This window comes from Lactuca serriola, chromosome 1, assembly GCF_051521515.1.
Source record: "Lactuca serriola cultivar US96UC23 chromosome 1, Lser_US96UC23_V15, whole genome shotgun sequence".
Classification (NCBI taxonomy): domain Eukaryota; kingdom Viridiplantae; phylum Streptophyta; class Magnoliopsida; order Asterales; family Asteraceae; genus Lactuca; species Lactuca serriola.
Genome location: NC_136408.1, coordinates 49708924 through 49730770, shown reverse-complemented (window position 1 = coordinate 49730770; position 21847 = coordinate 49708924). Strand labels below are relative to the sequence as shown.

Below are 21847 nucleotides of genomic sequence, written 5' to 3'. Positions count from 1 at the left end.
TAATGAATTAATTAATTCAGAAATCTATTTATAGTCCTGAAATATTTTGGCAGAAAATATTTTTATTCCAAAGGTTGGACTATGACATTATGAAACTTGGAATGTTCAAGTTTCACCAATCCAGGAGCATCCACTCTCCTGATATCTCCTGAAATGTAAACCCTAATGTACACAAACATGTTCGGAAATGTTTGAAAATTACTGAAACTGGACTGGCTTCTATTGAATAGATATTGTTCGTACAAATGGAAATTTCGGGTTGTCACATTAAGGTCCTCAAATTGATGTGCATGTTAACCACACATGCTCCGCCAACAAAATCATAACCTCAAGTGACACATCATCTTCTTCTTACATCTGTCAGTTACGCACACACACTCCATAAACAAAAAATAAGGAATAATGTGTGTTTTTCATGGGTTATCAACTTTGACATCCCATATTTTCCAAAACCGAAAAATAATTTTTTTACGCTTTCAAAACTATATTTGTTTGCGGAAAATCCCTGTATATTAAAAACATTTTGCAGAAATTGACTCATTTTAAGAAAATATCTTCGGTACAAATGTTGTTTCAAAATAACAGATCCCAAAATATGTCATAATCAATACAATATCTAAGTTATAGTGTAAAGACCTAACGATCCTGAACACTATTGCAGGTTGTCTATTTAATCATTCAACATCTTATTCAAGTTCCAACGGCCTTTAACACCGCTACCTGTGATGCATATAAAATGAATGGGTAAGGTTAGGAAACCTGATGAGATATATACGATTTTCAATCCCATAATATTATTATGATAATAATCCATAATTAGTAAACTAGCAAATCCAACAGAGATATCTATAAGACAATGTACTCATGCATACCCCTCACAGTCCATTCTCACAAATCTAGTCAACGATCATCTAGAAGAATCACCTTACCTAGCAAATCGTTTAAATCAATTTGTTGACAACATAGCTAGGGGATTCCTTGGCTGGTGTAAGTCATAAAAGGAAACCCCGAGGGGGATGAAGTTCATAGAATGAACCCACAATCCTTTCTCCCAGATAGTATGATTCATTAACACCTAGACGTAATGAGCTTGAGAGTGTTCCACATGATTCTTTAGAATGGTCAGTCGTCGTCATCTTACTCTGGCAGATGACTTATATGTAACCCACTCCCAGGCTTGTAATAATGGAATGAAAAAAAAACTCTCCTCTCTGTTCCAATCTCATACACACCCCAGAATGAGACTACCCAATATCCAACTTATCAAATAAATCTAGTACGTAACCCGTACATCGACACATGATAATGCCATAGAATATAGCTCTACTCTCTATTCCAATATCGCACACATCTCTTGTATGATTATTACTCATTTATGCAACTTACTTTGAACTAAACATCCTTTATAAGTTTTTAATTTATAAATAAACAAGACCACCATACCTTTAATCAATTCCCAATATGATTCCATGTTCAAGGAATACTTATCATAAATACATGTATACATTTAGCAGAAAAATTCAACTGATATTCAATATATATACTTAATCTTTTTAAGTAATAACACTTATTTCAAGATTGTCACATAGTAATACCAAAAATATTTTTAACACGTATATAACCATAGTCAGCTCATATTGTGTATATTAGGTGGTATACCAATTTTACATATACACGTATTCCAGATAATAAGCATTTAATTCACGTTAAACTTTGAGCTGATGACAAATACTTTTATTAATGTCATGCATAATAAAAGTAATTACATACTCGCAATACAAGGCATTGTATAAAAATCATGTTAATGAAAATAACTATACACTCAGCATGCTACTTAGTGGAGACCAACTATTGTCTTAGCTTCAAGCATAGCCCTGCTTTCAAATTTATCACCCTGCTAAAACTTTATATCGTTCTATAAGTGTATTTTTGTAATCCACATCATTACGCACTTTTTTTTTATCTATAAGTCACTGCTCGAACGTTCAAAAATTTAATCGAATAAATGTACCACTCTAGGCTATTTATACACAATTGTGATACCCGCCGACGTGCTGACATATCTATTCCTTGATGGCCTAAAGTTTCTTAAGATAATAATTTATTTTGGTATAAGAATATGTAGTGCTGCATCTCTATATATACTAGATTTTAAGCCGCCATACAAGGAGATTCGAACACTAAAAAAATGCTTAGTCGCCTCTCCCCACATTTTGACACACAACTTAACATTGTACTATCTTTCCTTTTAGACAACACATATTTACTCTTCCTTATCTTAAATCACATCACTAATTCAACTCTTCTTTAATTGATTAACTAGTGTAGTGCCCATGTTCCGCATGGGTCGGAATGATTTATGTTTTTTTTACCAAGTGTTTGTGCATAAGGTAGTAAGAAGATGATTGTTCATATTACGAAAGTCGTACATAAAATTTCATCGTTTAAAACAAAAAAAGAAGTTTACAAAGACCATGGATTGCATATTTCTAAGGAAGATTAAAACAATACAACCAACATACTTCTAATGTCTTTGTTAACTGTTGATTTGCTTTTCTCTGCCTCAACCGCCTCTCCTCAGGCTCCCATTTCTTTCTTTGCTTCAGATACTATGAAAACAAATAAAAATGAGATCAGAAAAGAGATATCCGTACAACCAGCATATACAACATGAAGCCATAAAAATAAAAATAGAATAGAGGGTATGCATGAAATTAACTATTTGAATTTGTAATACCTTCAATTCCCCGTTTGAGAGTAAAGTTAATGACTGAAGGAGGTAACGAGCACTGTGGATGGATTAATATTTACCATTCAGTTTGCTAATATGAGTCCTACTTAACCGAAACACTCACATATATATATATATATATATATATATATATATATACACTGATACACATATACACCCATATACACATATAAAACCTATCTAAAATCACAAAAATTCAGCTTACTCGAGGGCGGAAATGTAATTTGTCAAAAGATAAAACCACAATTAGTAGATTTCTGTCATATGTAATCTTTTTTATCTCAAACCCAAAGTTTTTCTCTAGAAAAGCTTCTCATATTGATCTTTGAAAACAACGATTTTACCCTTTTATGTATTTAACATTTTTTATCAAGTTAACAACATTATTAAACATAATGGATCCACCCTACCCTCTTACCATCTTCTTTATGTTGAATTTATTTATGATTTTAATGTAAAACACATAAATGTTACCTACTTATAGAGAATTCTTGAAAAATTAGGCAACACACAAAAAAAAGTGATTCCATAATCAATGACAAATTGAAAAATTGGCACTTGATCATCTGAATATATCTCCATAGCAGCAGCCTGGAACTCCTATTTAAAACAGCAACACTTCAATAAAAAAGTGCAGAAAATAAAAAACTAAAACAGCAGCCAGCATTGGGAGGATTCTGCATGTGCAAAAATGTGAAAGATTCACATATGCAAAAATGATTAGAAACAAAATAACCAGATTGTACAACCCACAACAAAAAGAATGCGACTAAGGTTAGAAAATGCAAAAAGATTACTAAACAACAATCATTCCACCGCATTTTTTACTTTTATGAAACTTATAATAGAGAAATACAAATTTGGTCCCTGAGCTTTTCTGTTAAAATTAGAAGTACATTTTCCATTTTGGTTTAAAATATTAGTATATGGTTATTTTGTGTTAAAGTTTATTTATATCGTTGTTTTAGAAGTAACTGTCTGGTTCAACCCAAATTTTGAAGAAACTGCATGGATTGATCCAATCTAAAATTGGCATAAAACCAGTGATTGTTGAACTGTTTTCGTCCCCAGTTCAATTGGTTCTACCCGCCGGTTTGAAAATATTTTTAAAACATTGGTATTACTTAGAAAAACAGTTTAATTGTCGTATAAAAAAGTAAGAGCACAATCAGTATCAATACTTATTTATATAGGTGGTATTAGAGAAAGGTAATAGGAGAGTTCAATCATTTCATATATGATATAACATACATTATTACATTTTTATGTGTTCAATACCACAAAAAAACAAAGTTTTTTGGTAGAAAACAAAAGACAAAAAAACAGTACAGACCAAGTAAAAGAGGTTATTGTAGTGGGTAGTAAGAGAATCCTTAAGAGCATACAGACCAAATAGAAAATATTTCCAAAGAATTTTGGCAGCAAATCATGAGGTAAGAAAAGATTTATTCTTACATGTTCTAATATTAAAAGAAAAAGGACCAAAAAAATGTGAGCCCCGTCTCTAATTTAGACGAGTTTAATAGGTATACAGTTTTTTACACATATTATATCAAAATAATACATATACTTATTAAGAGTAATTTTTTAACATAGGTTCCCATGGGGCAGATTGATATAGGATTTCATTTATAAACAGATGTGTACTGTTTTTGATAAGATTGATGACCATTTGAACCACAATACGCCAAGAGTCGGCAGTAGATGCGCATATAGTCTGCATAGATTTGTCTATGCATTTAAGGTATGTACAACATGTTAAATAAGAGTTTTTAAGCAACAAGTATTATAACTTTGCTAAGTTGGTAAGTTGATTGGCATTTAATTTTGTAGATTTTGATCATGGAGACATTTCCCAATAGTAGTATAGTTGGTTCCCTTATATCGGGTGTTATCCTTCGGGCGGTTTGCAGGCACCTGATTGTCAACGTATTCTTGATGTTACTAATGTATGTAGTTTAGTCCATCTTATGATTTATAAGTTGTTATGGCATAATAACTTAAGATTCACCTTTATATATTGTTTTTATGCAACGTCCCCCAAACGAGTTGTTGCAGCCTACTACGCAGAAGCGTGTTGCTATCTCGTGGATATACATATGTTTTTACAAAAGAAATGTATATGTTTACTATGAAATAGGTGTTTTTTTTACATTTTTTTTATAAATATGTGTTTGCATAGAAATGTATTTATAATAACATAGGTATTTCGTATACAAAAAAGTTTTTTTTTAAGAAAAGTTTTTATATAGAAAATATAAGATTTTTTATATAAAAATATGTTTTTTTGTATAAATATGATTTTATAAAGAAAAAACATATTCGAAACAAAATTTTAAGAAAAAAAGTTGTAAAAACAACTAAAGTTAGGATGAATTCATAACAAAATTCTAAAATTTGGACAACAAGGGTAAATTTTGGACCAAATTTGTAATAAAATTTAAAATTTGGGCCAAAAGTGTAAATTTTAGACCAAATTTGTATTTTTGGCCAAAATTTGTAATAAATTTTGAAAATTAGGCCAAAAATGTAATTTTTGTAAGTTGGATGACCTGTTGAACGGGTAAAAATGTTAAATTGAATACGATTACCGATTTTTGTGACTTAATTGAATAAAAAAAAAGATATAATAACTAAATCGATTATGATGTCAATATATAAAGACTTTATTGCAGTTTTTCCTAAAAAAACAAATAAATGTAGCAAAATAGTAATCAGAGTCGAAATAGGGACTATAAAATATTAATGATACCTCAATAGGGACCAAAATTGAAACAATGGAGCTTTTAGGAACAAAACTAAAACAAAAGACTTCTTGCGGCTAAGAATAAGAAAAAACGGCTATAGTACTCAAAGGACCAAAAATGTAATCTACTATTATATTGATAATCTAAAATTGAAATGGTAAATAACTTAGACATCCACATAGAAAACAAAATCAAATATAACTAATTTTATGTGTGTCAAAATGGTCATAAACAAACATAAAATTCTTCAATCCAACAAACATGATTACTATCGGTCCAATACGTGTGATTTGGCAGAAATTCAAATTAATTGATTTTTTAACATGAAAAAAAAATATAAAAAAGAAACACCAGCAAATGTTAAAAAAATACATGACGGATTATTGAGATGAACATCAATTCCATGGTCTATCTTAATCATCCAGCCTAATAATATTTTATAAATCAAGCAACACCCAAAGATCTTCCATAACAATATCATTACGCTGAGTCACAACCGTATTTCCAGTCTACCTACATAATGCGCCTAACAAAGGGAAAATTGGTCATTCAAACAACAAAATAAATGGCAAATTCATCATTTCATCTGATGAAACCAGTGTACCAACCTTGATGAGCCAAATTGCTCATTTTAGACGATAAAATGAATGAAAATATTCTTTTATTCACTAAAACACACATACAAAAAAAAAAGATTATATGAAAGCATTATTGATTACATGAATATTAGTTATTCTTACCAACAGGAACATCTTCTATTTGATAGTAAGACAATGTGTCTCATGAAAAATCTTGATCAAAAACACCTTACCATTCAGTCCTTTGTTGCTCTTCCATACGACGTTTGATTAGCAACAATGAAACTTGACAATAATAAACCAGTCATTCCAACTATATATACACAAATAAGAGCCGAAATAATAAATAGATGAAAGCTTGTTCTCTCACTTCATTAGGTAATGATAAACACCATGATAAGCAAGGAATTGGTCAAGCCAACACAATATATTGTAAGATCCAAAAAAGAATATCAAACTTTCGCATTATATTTGGATAATCTCTCACCAAGATCAAAATGTGAAATAAAGTTTTCAAAGTTGCAATAACCTAGTTCAACCACCTTACACTAACCCTCCTGAAAAATCCCTTCAAAATCCATCGATTCCTTCTAACTAACTGGTTACACACTACCCAATTCTTTGATATCAAAATGGCCATCTGTCAAGAATGGGTTGCTGGTTATTAAACTACCATTGTTGATTGGAACAAGATCAAACAAATTCTGCACCCTTCTAGATGATCCTGAAATTGAAGTCTAAATACTCAAATATAGTTTTCATAAGCATATTTAATATTTTTTTTTTCTATATATTTACACCTACATCTGAGCTTCCTATGGTGCTAACTGATGTTGTCTTTAAAACAGAGACACATTGATCGGTTGGATTTCATTAAAAAAAGCTTTAATAGAATAGACTAAACACTTAACCAAGGGTAAAGCACCAAAATGATAAAATAGAACTTCATACACTACATACTTAAATCTTTTGAAGAAACATTGGTTGATTATTCTTGAAGATACAAACCCACCACAATGGCCACAATGAAGATGAGTATTTGAAGAGGGTATATATGCATACCTTGGTGATTCTCTTTTCTTCTTTCCTCTGATGGCACTATGATAAAGTTTTGATGTCTAGATCTTGTGTATAATCCCAATAGACTTAATTATAGCAACTAATCAATACAATTAACAAACAAATGTTTATACAAGAAGTAAAAATGAAATAATAAATGATTTTTTGAAATGTATTCACCACTCCTACATAAAATAGTAATGTTGTTAAAGACCAAGAACCAAGAACAAAAGTACAAGATTTACAACATTTTATAAATATGGAGATTTAATCACACCGAATCAAAAATCATACTTATCTTTTGGTAGAGGTTGGTCTTATTGTTAAAGGATAAGTATATGTGAGAAAATTCATGGAATATTCACACATAAATAAAAAAAATGTTAGATGAGCTAAGTTCGTGAATGGTCATTCTACAATCATAAAAAAAGGATGAACTAAAATGAATCAAGATACATGGATACATGCATAGTGTAATTGGTAATTACACAACAAAGATCAGGGAACCGAACTCGTGGTTGGTCATGATCAGAAACTATAGAAAGGAGTATAGTATAAAATTCGTTCATAATAGTTCTTTTTCGATTGAAACAAAACACAGAGAACCCAACCAACATACACTACAACAGAAAATGAAAAAAAATGGGAAGAAATGCCCATCAGTGAGATATAGAGAGATCTCTGAGGTGAGAGAGGGTTTGAGCTCGTGATCTATATACACCATAATTATTGTGATGATATTTGTTTAGAAATAAAGAGAGACACATAGACACCTATAGGCAATTACAAGACACATATAGTCATTTCCTCTACAATACATCAAGAATCAGGTAGTGTTAGCCAAGGTTCTAAATGGCATGAGGCGTGTCGTGGCGGCAAGGCCAAACCTCAAGCTTAATGAGTCATGGCGAATCATAGCGTTTTTCAAGGCGTGATATAAGATGACAATTTTGTATTAATTTAAAATTATATTACCACATAAATATAAATTTATATTAAATATAACTACTTTTTAAAAGTGTTAGATCAATAACTAATAACAAAAAGCTAACAAAAACCACAATACTTGTATCTCCGATTTGAAAAGACATAATAAAGAGCAAAAAATTGTGTCTCAAACGAAAGAACACGCGCCATAACGCGCCATGGCGCGCCATATCACGCCTTGCCACGCGTCACGCCTAACAGCAACGTTATGAAGCTTTTCGTAACGGCGAAGCCACGCCTCACGCCATGGCGCGCCTTTTAGAACACTGGTGTTAACCATGGCGACAGAGGTGTGGACATATTCAATTGTTTTGGTTTTTACAGAAAGAGCTAGATGATGCGTGATTTAGGTTTATTGGTGAAGCACATAAATATATTTATATGTGTGAACATGAGAGGCAAAATTGACTAAGGGGCCGAGAATGGGGGAATAAAGAAGGGAAGTAATTAATTTGATAAAATGGTATCTTTTAGAATACGTATGTTTCAGCAAGTTGTACATTGTGTTTATAAATTTATATCTCTTAAAATTTAAGAAATGTCTAATATTAGCATATTACCTCTTTCTTGAAAATTGAGAGGTACAATACCTATTACTACGTGTATAATAATATTAAGCTTATAATTGTATAGGTATACACGGTATTACTTATCATATAGGTATACACGGTGTTACCAAATCAAAGATGTTACCCTAATCTGCTCTAAACACAACACTACACACACAGCAGCCGCCATCGGAATGAAATCGAAACCCTCTTCCTTCCGTCTCTCTCTTGCCGTCGTTGTTGAATGTCTCGGCGCCTCCATCGTCGCCACAGGATCTTTGAAGGAGCACGGAAGTGAATGGGACCATGGTACGACTTTGTGTTCATATGCTTACGGAGATAATGAAGGTACTTCACCGGAGAGGCCGATCTCTTCAGTGCGCACGACGGTGACCTGCTATACATTGAGAAGCTCCTTGGACCGAGCATATGGTGGCGAGAGGCCACCACTACCTCCTTCGAAGATCCTGATCCACGTCACCTGCCAAGCTTCCGCCTATGTCGTCGGAGTATCCGGATGGGCCACCGGACTGAAATTCGGTAGCGACTCCATCGGAATCGAATACAACACTCACCACAACATCGGAATCGCAGTTTTTGCCCTAGGAACCATTAAGGTATACAAAAATTGATCACATTTTTCATAATTTCTTGTCGATCTTCTGTAAAATTGAAACTGATGTTGTTGGTATGGGGGATCATTTCGTCTTTTTGGGGGATCAGATTGGTTTTCAACTGATTGATGTGGAGGATGCATCTGATTTTACTGAGCTTGTTTCAAAGCGTGATGGTCCTGTCACTTTCCTACAGTTGTTGCATATTCCTGCAAACCCTGATGGCAATGAGAAGTTCCTATCATTACATCCGTTGCTAATAGTGGTTGCAAGTGATGAAGCCACCAGGCCCACCATGGGTCAAAATCAATGCTATTTGAGTCCAGCTGGCAGGGATGGTTCAGTTGTGTCTCATCAGTTTCACTGGTTCCCTGGTTAATTCTTTGTTGTTTATAATTTCACAATCTATACATATTTTCTATATAATTTTACTTGACTGAAGTGTTGGTTTGTGGAAAGGTGGAGACTAGATGCTCATTCTTGGATAAACAGGGGATCCACTGTGTAGGATTCTGGATATGCGAATGTAGCTGTGGGGCTTCAGTTCCTTCCTTGGATCATTTGATGTTCCTTTTTTATCCTTCTTTTCTCCTGATGTTTCAATACACCTATGATTAAATACACATGGGATCTCATTGTTTATTTATTTAATTGGAAGGTATGACAAGGGCTGGAATCTTTCAAGTAAATTATGCCCTTGTAAAGGTACTGTTTTAAATTTTCATTGGCGTAGTTTCAGATCATTTATACTTACTTCTGAAAGCTACTCTACACAAACTACAAAATGTAGGGCCTTTGTCCATATTATCAAACAAATTAAGTAGTTGGAATGAGTTTTATGAATGGAGAGGCATCCCTGTATAGCAATGCACTGCCACTTCCGCCCTTAATAGCAATGTGAGTAAAAGGAGGGGTAATATAGTCATTTTTTTGTTTTCTCTTAATTCATCACAAATCGATTGACAATTCATAGTTAACAGTTTTCACAATTTTACTTTTGTATTTAGTTTTATGTTTGTGTCAATGATCTTCTAATGGAGTAGTACTTTTACTACTTTAGACTTGACAGCTTACGAAAAAGGGTAAACGGCAAAGATGGAATTAAGTCAATGAAGGAATGGAATGCTTTATTCCATTAGAATGAATAAAAACTATGTGTTTTGTGTGATGGAATGGAATGAAACGTGTTTAAAGGAATGTGATTATTGAATTGAATCAAAAGTTGTAATATAACCCATATTATTTATATACTTTCAATGACACAATTTTTTTTCTCAAGTTTCATGATTTTTAACAAATGACCGTTTATAGTTAATAATAACAAGAAAATATAATCACAGAGATAAAAATAAATGGGAAGGTAGTGCTACAAAAGAACACCTATTCTGTGAAATTTGCTTTTCAATTTTTTTTTCATCAAGAAAATTAACCATTTAATTATAATATAAAATTTCAAGAAGCTTTGTGCTAAAATTGCTACTGCTAGAGGATGTAATGCTGCTTAGAAAGGAGGAAAACATGTACAATCAACTGGTTTGATCCCTGCAAGTCCAAAAAGTAGGCTTCAATGAAAATATACAAATTTACCCTTCGGATCTTAAATGAGCCTAACTGGCTTACTTGACATTACTACAGACAAAAACTGATCTCCCACAGGCCACAACTTTGGATGAAAACAGTCAACCTTCTGGTTAATACTCAACTATTGAATGTTCATCACCACAACTAGAGTCTCTAAGGGTTACAGAAATTGAAAATATAGAGTCAGGTAGATAAAATTACATAGTTTAGAATGTTTTTAATGAATCACAAGTTAACAGAAACTTTACCTTTCTCTTCATATTATGTTTATATTTTGTCTGAGTTTCAATACTTATTTCAGGTTGTCAGGTTCTTGAAAAATTGGAAAATGGCTCTCACACTGTGAAGGGTGTCAAGTTAATTAGTCAAGATAACAAAGCACTATCAGTTATCTTGTTGCCTCTCAAAAACATGGTGTGCAGGTGAAAATTTATGTTTTTTAACTGTAAATGATGTTTTTTGATCATGTACTTTGTTTTTTGGGTTGTTTTTATGAGTTACAAAATTGTGCAAGGATCAAGATGTTGTCAATTTAAACAAGTCCCTGAGAATTATTTCAAGCTTCGTTGTTGCAGCTGCTTTTAACTCTACCAGGGTGCTTGATGAAATATTTTGGGAACTTGTAGGCTTCACTTCCAATCTTCTTCATATAAAAAAAATCAGGTTACAATGACTTGTTGATTAAGGTACTTTATTGTTATTATTATAAAGTGCAAAAATAAGTATGCATTTGTTCAAAAAACTAGGATTTTGGAAGATTAATTGTGTTTGTAATGTACATGTTTTTTTTGCAGTGTTTCTTAGTTATTAAGAAGCTATTGGATAACTATGGTGGTTGTTTTTTGGATTCTTATATCAGGCATTGGGTTGCTATAGTGGCAGAGAGAAGACAACAGGCAGTGTCCAAAAAGGGTTATGCACTTAAATGTGATTGGTAAGTAATTTTATAGGTTCATGAATTACTTTAAGCCTGATTCCATTTTCAACTTTGTATGTTTAAAATGATTATTTGATTCTTCAGGTGGTCTCTTGGGGCGATTATGTTTGAAATGCTTGTAGAGTATCCACCTTTCTACTCTGATGATCCAATGTCAACTTGCAGGAAGGTAGATCATTTGAAATCAATTTTAAGTATTTAGGATAAGTATATTATTTATGGGTGCTAATTTATGGGTATGAATATTTTTCAGGGTCTGCACCTGTTACTGTTGTGTAGTTTCTGTGGGTGAACCTGATCATGGACACTTGCGGTGCATTCGCTCTAGCCATTGAACCACCAAATGACGGACTCATGAATAGATTTGATTGCGATTGCTATTTGGATAATATTGCATAGGCTTTAGGTTCCATCAACAACTTGATTTTAAGATCAATAAAAAAAAAAGTAAGCTCGCATCCGATGATGGTACTGTAGGGTTTAGCCTCTAGCCACTAGGAAATGTTTTATTCGCATCTGTTGTTGGCAAGATGTCACATCACGAGGTGAAAGCTTGCATTTATATTACATTTTTTTTCTTTTCGTAATTATGCATTGTATTTTGAAAGTAATGGTTAAATAACAAAAAAAAAAGTTAAAATTAAGGATAAGTAGTGCATCAGATCGATTTCTATATGCTTTTGTTCTTCATGTGCCTCGGTGTTCGTAATTTATGTTGCTTTGATTTTGAAGTTTTGAGGCTGTTTTAATCTCTTGTTTTAATCTCTTTGCCGCCCGGTGCTTAGCACGGGTAAGCGGCTAGTATATATATATATATATGACAAAATTGCAAAATGGTCCCTGTGGTATTCATTTTTTGGGGTTTTGGTCCAAACCACGAATTTTTTGGCTTTGTGGTTCTTTTGGACTGGTTTGTTTGTGAGAATGGTCCCTATACTTAACACCCATTAAAAAGAATCCGTTAACACCCTCATGTGCCTTGCACGTGAGGGTATTTCTGTCTTTTTACTTATAGGGACCATTTTTGCATATGAATGTCAACGCTTCTTTCTACTTTTTATCCCTCATTTACAATCCCAAACACCCGTTAACTCCTCACCTCCCTCCTTCCTTCTGCTCCATTAAACCTGCAAAAAAACATCATTCGTTATCCAAAGAACCTAATCGAAGCAAAAGGAGACAAGGTCGCAGATCAGACCAAAAAATGAAGTTGTCGACGTATCATCCTTATATGGTAAGTTGTTCTGTTTTCTTAAACATTCCTATTTTTCATTTTACCCTTGATTTATACTAAAATCCGCCAAATTTTGACTTTGTTATCATGTACAATTTTGACTTGTAGCGAGTGCACCCACATGGTTTAGTATTAAGCTTCATCATGGTGGGAAGTTTACTAAGTTACCTGATATAAAGTATACTAGAGGTGAAGTGTGTTATGTTGATTATGTGGTCATAAATGAGTTTTCTGTACATGAACTTGATGCCATAATGCTTGACCTAGGTTACCCAGACCCACGGATGATTGAATTGACTGATGAATCCCCAGTGATATACTACCATTTCAGGATACCTAATGGTGACTTTCAATTTGGTCTTAGAGCTTTAGGGAATGATCAGGATGTTATCAATCTTTCTAAATTTATTCGAAATAACAAGTTGATTGAGGTGTGCACAGAACATGGGAAGACAAATCTACTCACTTACTTCATGTCTCCAAATGCAAAGGGTAAAGTTGTCATTGAGGAATTACCAGAAAATGATGATCAAGGGGCTGAATATGAGGCTAAAGTTCATGTACAATCTCCATTGAGAAATATGAACTATGTCAATGATGAACCAATTGGTGAGTACATGTCTTTGATTCTTTTTGGGAGTAAAAGTGATGCATTCTCACCAGAGTATAGAAGGGGTAGAGTTGGGAATTCAAAAAGAGGGGAAGGTTCTTGTAGCAAGAGGCTTAATTTAGAGGATATTGATGATTTAAAAGAGAAAGAAAACACTAATGAGGGTGTTAAGGAGGTTCATGAGGCTGCAACTGTAGGGGATGAGATGATTGGGGCTCATGATAATGACCATATTGATGGATGCTACAACACCCCACCTATTAATGATGATGAACAATATAATGAGCTTTTTGATAACCTTATGGAAAATTTAATTGGAAGTGATGAGGGTGTTGAAGAGTATGAAGGGGATGATCAATCTGAAGATAATGATGAAGAGTATAAAAAGGATGAAGGCGATGATCATGATGGGAAACAATCAGAAAATGAATATAAAGTGGATGACATAATGGATGAGGAGAACAATATAGAAGATGTTGATGTAGACATGGCAGACTTCTTTCTAAATGTTGAAAGTGATGTTGAAGGAGCATGTATTAATGATGGTCATGAACCTGAAGATATGGAAGTGATCAACAATGAGGAGTTCGAATCATTGGATGAAGGATCAGACCACGACAGAGAAAGAAGAGCTCTTATAAAAAATTTGGGAAAAGAAAAAAGGTGCAGCCTTGGGTCAGTACATATACAGTCATTCTCAGTGGGACAAAAGTTTAAAAGTAAAAAAAAAAATTAAAGCAGTTAATTGATGTGCATACACTAGAAACAAGAAGGAATCTATTCTTTAAAAAAATGACAATCAAAGGCTTAGGGCACAATGCAGAGGAGTTGTACCTGTCATCAATAAAGGTTAAGTGGGGACTCAACCTACCACTTCAAAAAGCTAAGGGCAAAGAAGTAAAGACACAAAAAGAAACATGTGGTTGGTATATACATGCATCTAGGTCAAACACCGAATCTGACTGGTTTATAAGGACCTTAAACCAAACTCATACATGCTTACAAACAAGAAAACTCGGAGCTTGTACTGCTTCTTTAATCTGCAAGAAAATCATAGATCAAGTTGAGGCAGGTCCGAAGATTCCTTTGAGAGCCATACAAGATCACTTTCAAAAGACCTACCAGGTGGGTATCTCGATGGATAAGGTGTTTAGGGCAAAAGATATGGCAAGAAAGCATGTAATTGGGGACTACACAAAATAGTTTGAATTGTTGAGGGACTATGCTCTTGAACTTCAAGCTACAAACCTAGACACAACAGTCAAAATAGATGTGTGTCCTAATGGCAACCCTGCATCCCCAACAAGGCAGTTTAGAAGGATTTATGTATGCTTGGGTCCAATGAAAAAAGGTTTCTAGGTATGTCTTCGAGACTTAGTGGGTTTGGATGGTGCATTCATGAAAGGACCATTCCCTGGTCAGGTTCTTACAATAGTTGGTCTAGATTCCAACAATGAAATTTATCCCTTGGCCTATGCAATTGTTGAGTCTGAAAACACAGTTAGCTGGAAGTGGCTTTTAGAAAACCTTGGGGATGACTTGGAGCTTGGGAGCAACTCAAACTATACTTTCATAAGTGACGGGAAAAAGGTAAATTGCAGTTCATCAATTGATCATTTAGATTGTGTTTTTTTACCAATAAATTAATTCTAATTGTTGTCTGATGAGTCATGTAGGGATTACAAATTGCAGTTGATCAATTGTTTCCCAATGCTGAGCATAGGTATTGTATTAGACATATTCATGACAATATGAGAAAGAAGTGGGGGCAAACTGAGTACAGGGACCATTTATGGAGGTGTGCATCAGCAACCACCGTTCTTGAGTTTGAGCATTTGATGAGGGAGTTTAGTGATTATGATAAGGAGGCATGTCAATGGTTGAAGCAGATACCTCCTGTACATTGGGCAAGGAGTCATTTCTCATGTAATTGTATATGTTTGCATATGGTAATGATTATGTGTTTCAGTTATTTATCAACATTAATTGTATGTTATTGTAATGTGCAGGAAGAGTTGTTTCTGATGTGTTGATTTCAAACATGTGTGAAGTGTTTAATGGGAAGATAGAGAAAGGCAGGGACAAACATGTAATTTCATGTTTAGAGTTCATTAGGGAGTATCTAATGAAGAAGATATGTAATGTCATGAAGGAAATGAAGAAGGCTAAAGGTCCACTAACAACTACAGCAACAGACATCCTAGATGCAAGGAAAAAAGGTGTTTCACAATATATTGTTAGGTGGAATGGGGCAAACAAGTATCAAGTCACTGGAGCATTGCAAGATCAGCATGTGGTGGATGTTAGGAACCAAACTTGCACTTGCAGAAAGTGGGAATTAATGGGAATACCTTGCAGGCATGTAATTGCAACTCTGAATGAAATGAGCAAAGACCCTGAGGCTGAGCTTGACATTTACAAGTGGGTACACGAGGTGTATTGGTTAGAGACATGGCAAAAAGCTTATTCATTTAAGGTGGAACCAATTAAAGGGAGACCCATGTGGCCTAAAAGTAATTGTCCAACAAAGCTAATCCCTCCTCCACGTCGCACTCAGGTGGGAAGGCCTAAGAAAAAAAATAAGACAAAGTAAGGGTGAAAGGTTAAGCAAAAGGCAGAAGGCAAGTCAAGGTGATGGAGTGAATGAGATGCAAGGAGAACATTCCCAAGGGCCAACAAATGATGGAGTGCAGAAGCTATCAAGGAAACATATCAGTGTTACTTGTAGCAAATGCAAGAATAAGGGACACAACTCTAGGACCTGTAAAGGGCAAGGTGGGAATCAATCCAAGAAGTGATTTTGATTGTTTTTTTTTTGAAAGAGCGTGATTTTGTTTGTTTGTTGTGGTGCAATGACTATTTAGTTACTTGTTAAAAACTGTTTGTTTTTGAAAATTTTAGTTATGGTTTAATGATGTGGTTATGTATGGTGCACATACACTTGTATGCTTAACTTGGTAATGGTTTTTGGTTCCACTCATGTGGTTAATGGAATGTGCATTTTGGTCAATTTATGACACGTATTTTGGTAATGTACTTTTGTTACATTTTAGTTCTATTTATGTGCTTATATTTGACGATTGATACACATTTTGAACACATTTTTAGACTTGAATATCATTTATATCATTAACAACATTGGAATTCATTACAAACATGATGAAGCCAACTTACAACAAAATTATACCATTTTTACCCTACATCACTTGATCAACAAAAACCCCCACATTTGTCTAACCCTATCCCTTACATAGACCAAATACTAAAGATAACAATCACATACATAAACCAGCTTGCACATAAATACATCTTCAGCTTGAAACCTTCATCCTTCAATGCATCACACTTTGCCTCCAACATGTTGTTCCTGCTCAAAAGTCCATTGCACTGTTCCTGTAACATGTTGATACTTCTTACCAGCCCATTACATCTTTCCTCCAACGTATTTATGTTTCTTAGAAGACCAGGTATGATGGTTTTACTCCTAGCACACATAGGTGGTCAACCCACTCGATAAACCCACAAACATAATCCTTAGTAGGGCAAGCATAAAACCTCCTTCCGGGATTCAGTGGTGTCCAAGACGTTTTCACCAAAGTGCGTTTTCCACAAAAACAAACCACCATTGTTCGATTGCAAAGTCAGGAAGAAAAAATGGAAAAAAATAGCCGTTGGGGAAGAACAGTTAAGAACGTTGGGGAAGAAGATTCGTTGTGGAAGAAGCTGGGAAAAGAAAACAATATATAAAGGATGTTTTATTTTTCCATATGCAAAAATGGTCCCTATAAGTAAAAAGACCGAAATACCGTCACGTGCAAGGCACATGAGGGGGTTAACAGATTCTTATATATAAGCCTACTGAAAAGGACAAACTTTGCTAATGCCAGAGACCAAAACCTCAATGGAACCTGCTGGAAAGGATGAAATTTGCAATTTTGGAACTACAAAGACCAAAACCACAAAAAACGTCAAAACCACAGGGATCGAATTTGCATTTTTTCTTTATAATATAATATATTGATACACTGCCTAAGAGTCCCCTAATCGGAGAAAAAAAAAACATCTTCACAAAATAAACATGACTAAATAGCAATTAGTAAAGATTTGGTAAAAATAATAAATGCGACTTGGAAAATCTAAGTTTCAGAAAAAAAAAATGATATACTAATACAAAACCATGTTGCTAATTGGAATACGTGACTATAATTTAGCAAATTCTAGGTTGCTTATGAAATACTTAGTGTAAAAAGTATGTGACATAAATAAGTATATAACATGTAAATACCATTATACGTTCATGATTATAACATTAGAATACTTAAATAAAAATAGACACCACAACAATTGGTAAATAGAAGTGAGAAATAAATGAGGGAAAATATCTATGAAGTTTGATCTTAATGGGGTGACTCTCCTTTCCCTACTTTCTGCATTAAGTCCAAATAAAACACTCATACATAGCTTACCGGATAAACTCTCAACCCCATTAAGTTCATTGAGTTGGAAAAAAAAACTTTTATTGGATCCATTTCTTCCTCAATCACAGAGCCTAATGTCTTAACATGTAAAGGAACATCTGCAGATTCTACTCACTCATAATTTTTAGAGGGACAAGAGTAAAGTCTGTTATTCTTGCAATTCAAATTGAGTTTCCTGGTTTCTAGGTGTAGCCAACAAAAGCGATTTTGTTCCGCCCTTTATGAAATTTGGGATCCCTTCACCAGGCTAGCTCTCAAAATTCTTTGTGCCTTGGTAGTGAAATTACCAATGAGCCCATTGCTAATAAGTAACATAAATAAACTAAAGATATTGAAATTACCTAAATACATATCCTAAGCAATGGAGATGTTCACTTTTTCATGTTATCTCCAATTTCTCAACAAAACTGGTACTTAGACTCCAAATTCGACACATGTTGATTTTTTTTATTAACAAAATCCATACATATTTTTTTAGAAGTATAAATTGAACCGAGAAAGTCAACGCAAAGTCAGAATCTATCAACTAAGCATACCAAAAGTCCACTCTTTTTCTTTGCAGGTTTTCAATTATAGCCACTACTATAGAGTCTGTGATAAATGTGTTGATCGATTTAATCATCATTGCACGGGTAAAAAATAAAGTGCATTGCTAGTAGCAAAAGTAACATACATTGTTGTTCTCCATAACTTGCCCAAGATGTATGCAACTTCACCTCCTCGTGCAGATCCTTGAGCTATTTGTTCAAGAAATTATATATATATATATATATATATATATATATATATATATATATATATATATATATAGCATACATTACTGATCAAACTAGTTAACTTAAAATGAGCAGAAAATTTGGTAATTTAACTTGATATGATGTTCAAATTGCATACCTGCCAAAAGCAATATGTCTCTACATTAGCTCTCCTACAATCTCAGGAGGATTCACCATGTCAAATATGAGATGTATCATTCCCATGCTGCCAAACAAAAGGGAAGAAAACAACATATCATTTCACCTAAATCATTATCCTCCAATAATAATACCATTATTTTGCAGACTAATAACATGTTCTTTTTTAGTTCAAACCCATTTTAACTCTGAAAGAGTTAAACCCATTATTTGACCCACGTTATCCAAAGAAATATGAAACAAAACAATGCAATTTAAATGATTTCAAGCCACTGACCATTATGAATTGAAATATTTTGGTGCTTGGTTAACTATTAGTGCCTGACACGTGAAGAGAAAAATCAAACTTGAAGTCAAACTGTATCATGTTTGAGCAATGAGGTCAACTTTACATCTATATTTTGTTCAGGTGCTTTTGTTACCTAAGAGATCAAGATGGGATACAACATAATAGAAGAAACCTGAATGATTATCATGTATGAGTGTTGAGTTATTACCTCTAAATAACACGATTGTTGAATCAATTGATGATGGCCAATGGCAGTGGAGATGGCGTTGAACGAAATCGATTTTCAACAAATCCTAACATAAATAAACATTCCCCCGATTAACAATAACAAATACATAACTAATTATTAGAATTTAACAAACAACAACTTACAATACACATCGAAAATGACAAAAATACCTCAATTTAGAGGCAGCAGCGGAGCAGGGCCGCTGGAAGGTTTAGCTGTTGTTAGCAATCAATGACTGACGGGTAATAAAGGAAAAATCAAAACTTGGAGACATGAGCAGGGTAGGGTTGATGAAGTTTCAAGCGGAGCTTGGATCTTTCATTTGGGGCCGAAAATATAATTTGTATAAAAATTGGTGAACAGGACATAGTCAAAATTTTATATTTTTAGGCCTAATATGTATAAATCTTAAAGTATAAGGACTATTTCTGCCAAAAAAATCAAGGGGGGCCACAGCCCCCTAGCCTTATATAAGATCCGCCCTTGGTTTCAAGTAACAGCAAGAGACTTATTTATGTTAGGATTTTGTCGACCTTCTGTTTGGGCGTAAGAAGAAAGAGAGAAGACGAGAGCAGAACAGTGGGTTACCTGTTTAGCAAATGTACTGGAGGTCAATGGTGCTGAGATTGGTGGTGACGGTGGAGGCCTATCGATGAGTGTTGACGGTGGCCACGACTATGGAGAATACGTTGCAGATAGGCAAAAATCAAATGTAAGGGGTGTTTGGGCTTATTATTGGGTATAGCACAACAAACTTTAGTATATTCATGACTATTTTTTGCATTTTAAAGGCACAAACTTGTACTTTTAGGTTTTAAAAGGTCATTTTAGAAAATTTGAAGGGATCACCTGGTGACATCCATCCTAATCAGCAATTTTAGTTGCCAACTCAATTGCCACTTATAGCACCTGGTGAGTTTCCTTTCCAGTAGGAACGGGTCTAAGGCACCAAGGCCGACCCGTGTAGACGAGATGCTAGTACTAGAGTGTGGGCCGAGCCCGTATCTCTGGGTTTAGTCAAGTATGATATATGTGTTAATATGATAGAGTTGCTTATACTTGTTGTCTGCGTGATACTTGTATGTTATGGGTTAGCGGTTGAGTGTGGGCAGGGCCCGTATCTCTCCGAGGTTGGAGTGTGGGCTAGACCCGTACCTCCCAGATAGCAAAGTGTGGGCAGGGCCCGTACCTTCACAAATGTGGGCGAGGCCCGTATCTCTCGGCTAGCGAAGTGTGGGCAGGGCCCGTATCTTCCCGAGTGTGGGCAAGGCCCGTAACTCCTAGCTGAACATTGGTTGTTATATGTTGCATGGTATGGGGTATTATGGGGGAACTCACTAAGCTTTGTGCTTACAGTTTCAGTTTTGGTTTCAGGTACCTCCTCAGCTAGGGGAAAGGAGCCGGCGCGGTAGCAGCATGTCACACACACACTCCCTTGTTTCCGCAGTTACGAGCTTCACTGGGATTGATACTCTGATATTTCGATTAGTTGTATGTTTTGGTTTTCAGACATGGTTCACTTTATGTTGTGGTTGATCAAACGATGTTTTTAGTTATTAATATTTTCTAAAGTAATGTTTTAAAACAAAATTTTTGGTCGTGAAAATTGGGTCGTTACAAGTTGGTATCAGAGACTTGATTTGAGGGATTCGGACACACCCTCGGGAGTGTCTGAACTCAAATCGAGGGATTAAAAGATTTTCTAAAGGAAAAATGTTTTCTAAAATTGAGAAAAGAGTTTTGAGAAAGAACGAAGTGTGTGATGTGCGTGACTGGCCGAGCTCAAGTAAGTATCCCCAAAGTACCCATACAAGTTTATGTTATGTTTATCAGCTTTTGTAGAACAGCATGCTAGAATAGGACTAAGGATCTAGGAGTGATGCCTTATGTGCCTGCTTAATGTGTTTCAGTTGTGTGAGAACTTTCATGCTAGTTATTGAGTAGACAGTAAGTATGATAGCCTGATTAGGTTATGCCTGGTAGTATGAGCTTAGCACTTTATGCTAGCTCAGTTCCTGAAAGTAGATAGAGTTAATTGAGATTGTTACCTTTATCTGAATGCTGCTTGCTTCGTGCTTCGTGGGACCCTGAATAATGGGAGTTAGCCATTAGGCGAATGCGTCACGTCACATGTGATCAGGGTTGAATAATCTTAGAGTGCCGGATTTGATCCTACTGCGCAGCTCTTGTTTGAGTCCAACCGTTGTAGGGACGAGTCGGGTACTCGAAGGATTATCTGAGCCTCGTCACATGTGATGGTATTCGGGTAATGGCTAATTGGCATTACAAG

At 34.6% G+C, this 21847-nt stretch overlaps 2 protein-coding genes across 25 annotated transcripts; both read left to right on the top strand.

Moving 5' to 3' along the window:
- Positions 1-8759: 8759 nt before the first annotated feature.
- Positions 8760-16657, top strand: LOC145087785 (uncharacterized). Of its 24 annotated transcripts, none has more exons than XM_079025946.1 (15): positions 8760-9288; positions 9395-9659; positions 9745-9817; positions 9944-9990; positions 10076-10182; positions 10743-10842; positions 10921-11053; positions 11168-11288; positions 11381-11552; positions 11726-11800; positions 11888-11972; positions 12057-13037; positions 13146-15237; positions 15324-15573; positions 15657-16657. In XM_079025946.1, the coding sequence occupies exon 13, from the start codon at positions 13292-13294 to the stop codon at positions 14381-14383; it is 1092 nt and encodes a 363-aa protein (XP_078882072.1). In that variant the 5' UTR covers positions 8760-9288; positions 9395-9659; positions 9745-9817; positions 9944-9990; positions 10076-10182; positions 10743-10842; positions 10921-11053; positions 11168-11288; positions 11381-11552; positions 11726-11800; positions 11888-11972; positions 12057-13037; positions 13146-13291; the 3' UTR covers positions 14384-15237; positions 15324-15573; positions 15657-16657. The 24 variants fall into 24 exon arrangements, with proteins under 24 accessions (XP_078882072.1, XP_078882066.1, XP_078882049.1 ...); XM_079025940.1 differs by having other exon boundaries at positions 9745-9851; XM_079025923.1 differs by having other exon boundaries at positions 9395-9817.
- LOC145054695 (uncharacterized) lies at positions 15046-16240 on the top strand. Its single transcript, XM_079002948.1, has 3 exons — positions 15046-15237; positions 15324-15561; positions 15657-16240. The coding sequence occupies exons 1-3, from the start codon at positions 15046-15048 to the stop codon at positions 16238-16240; spliced, it is 1014 nt and encodes a 337-aa protein (XP_078859074.1).
- Positions 16658-21847: the final 5190 nt, after the last annotated feature.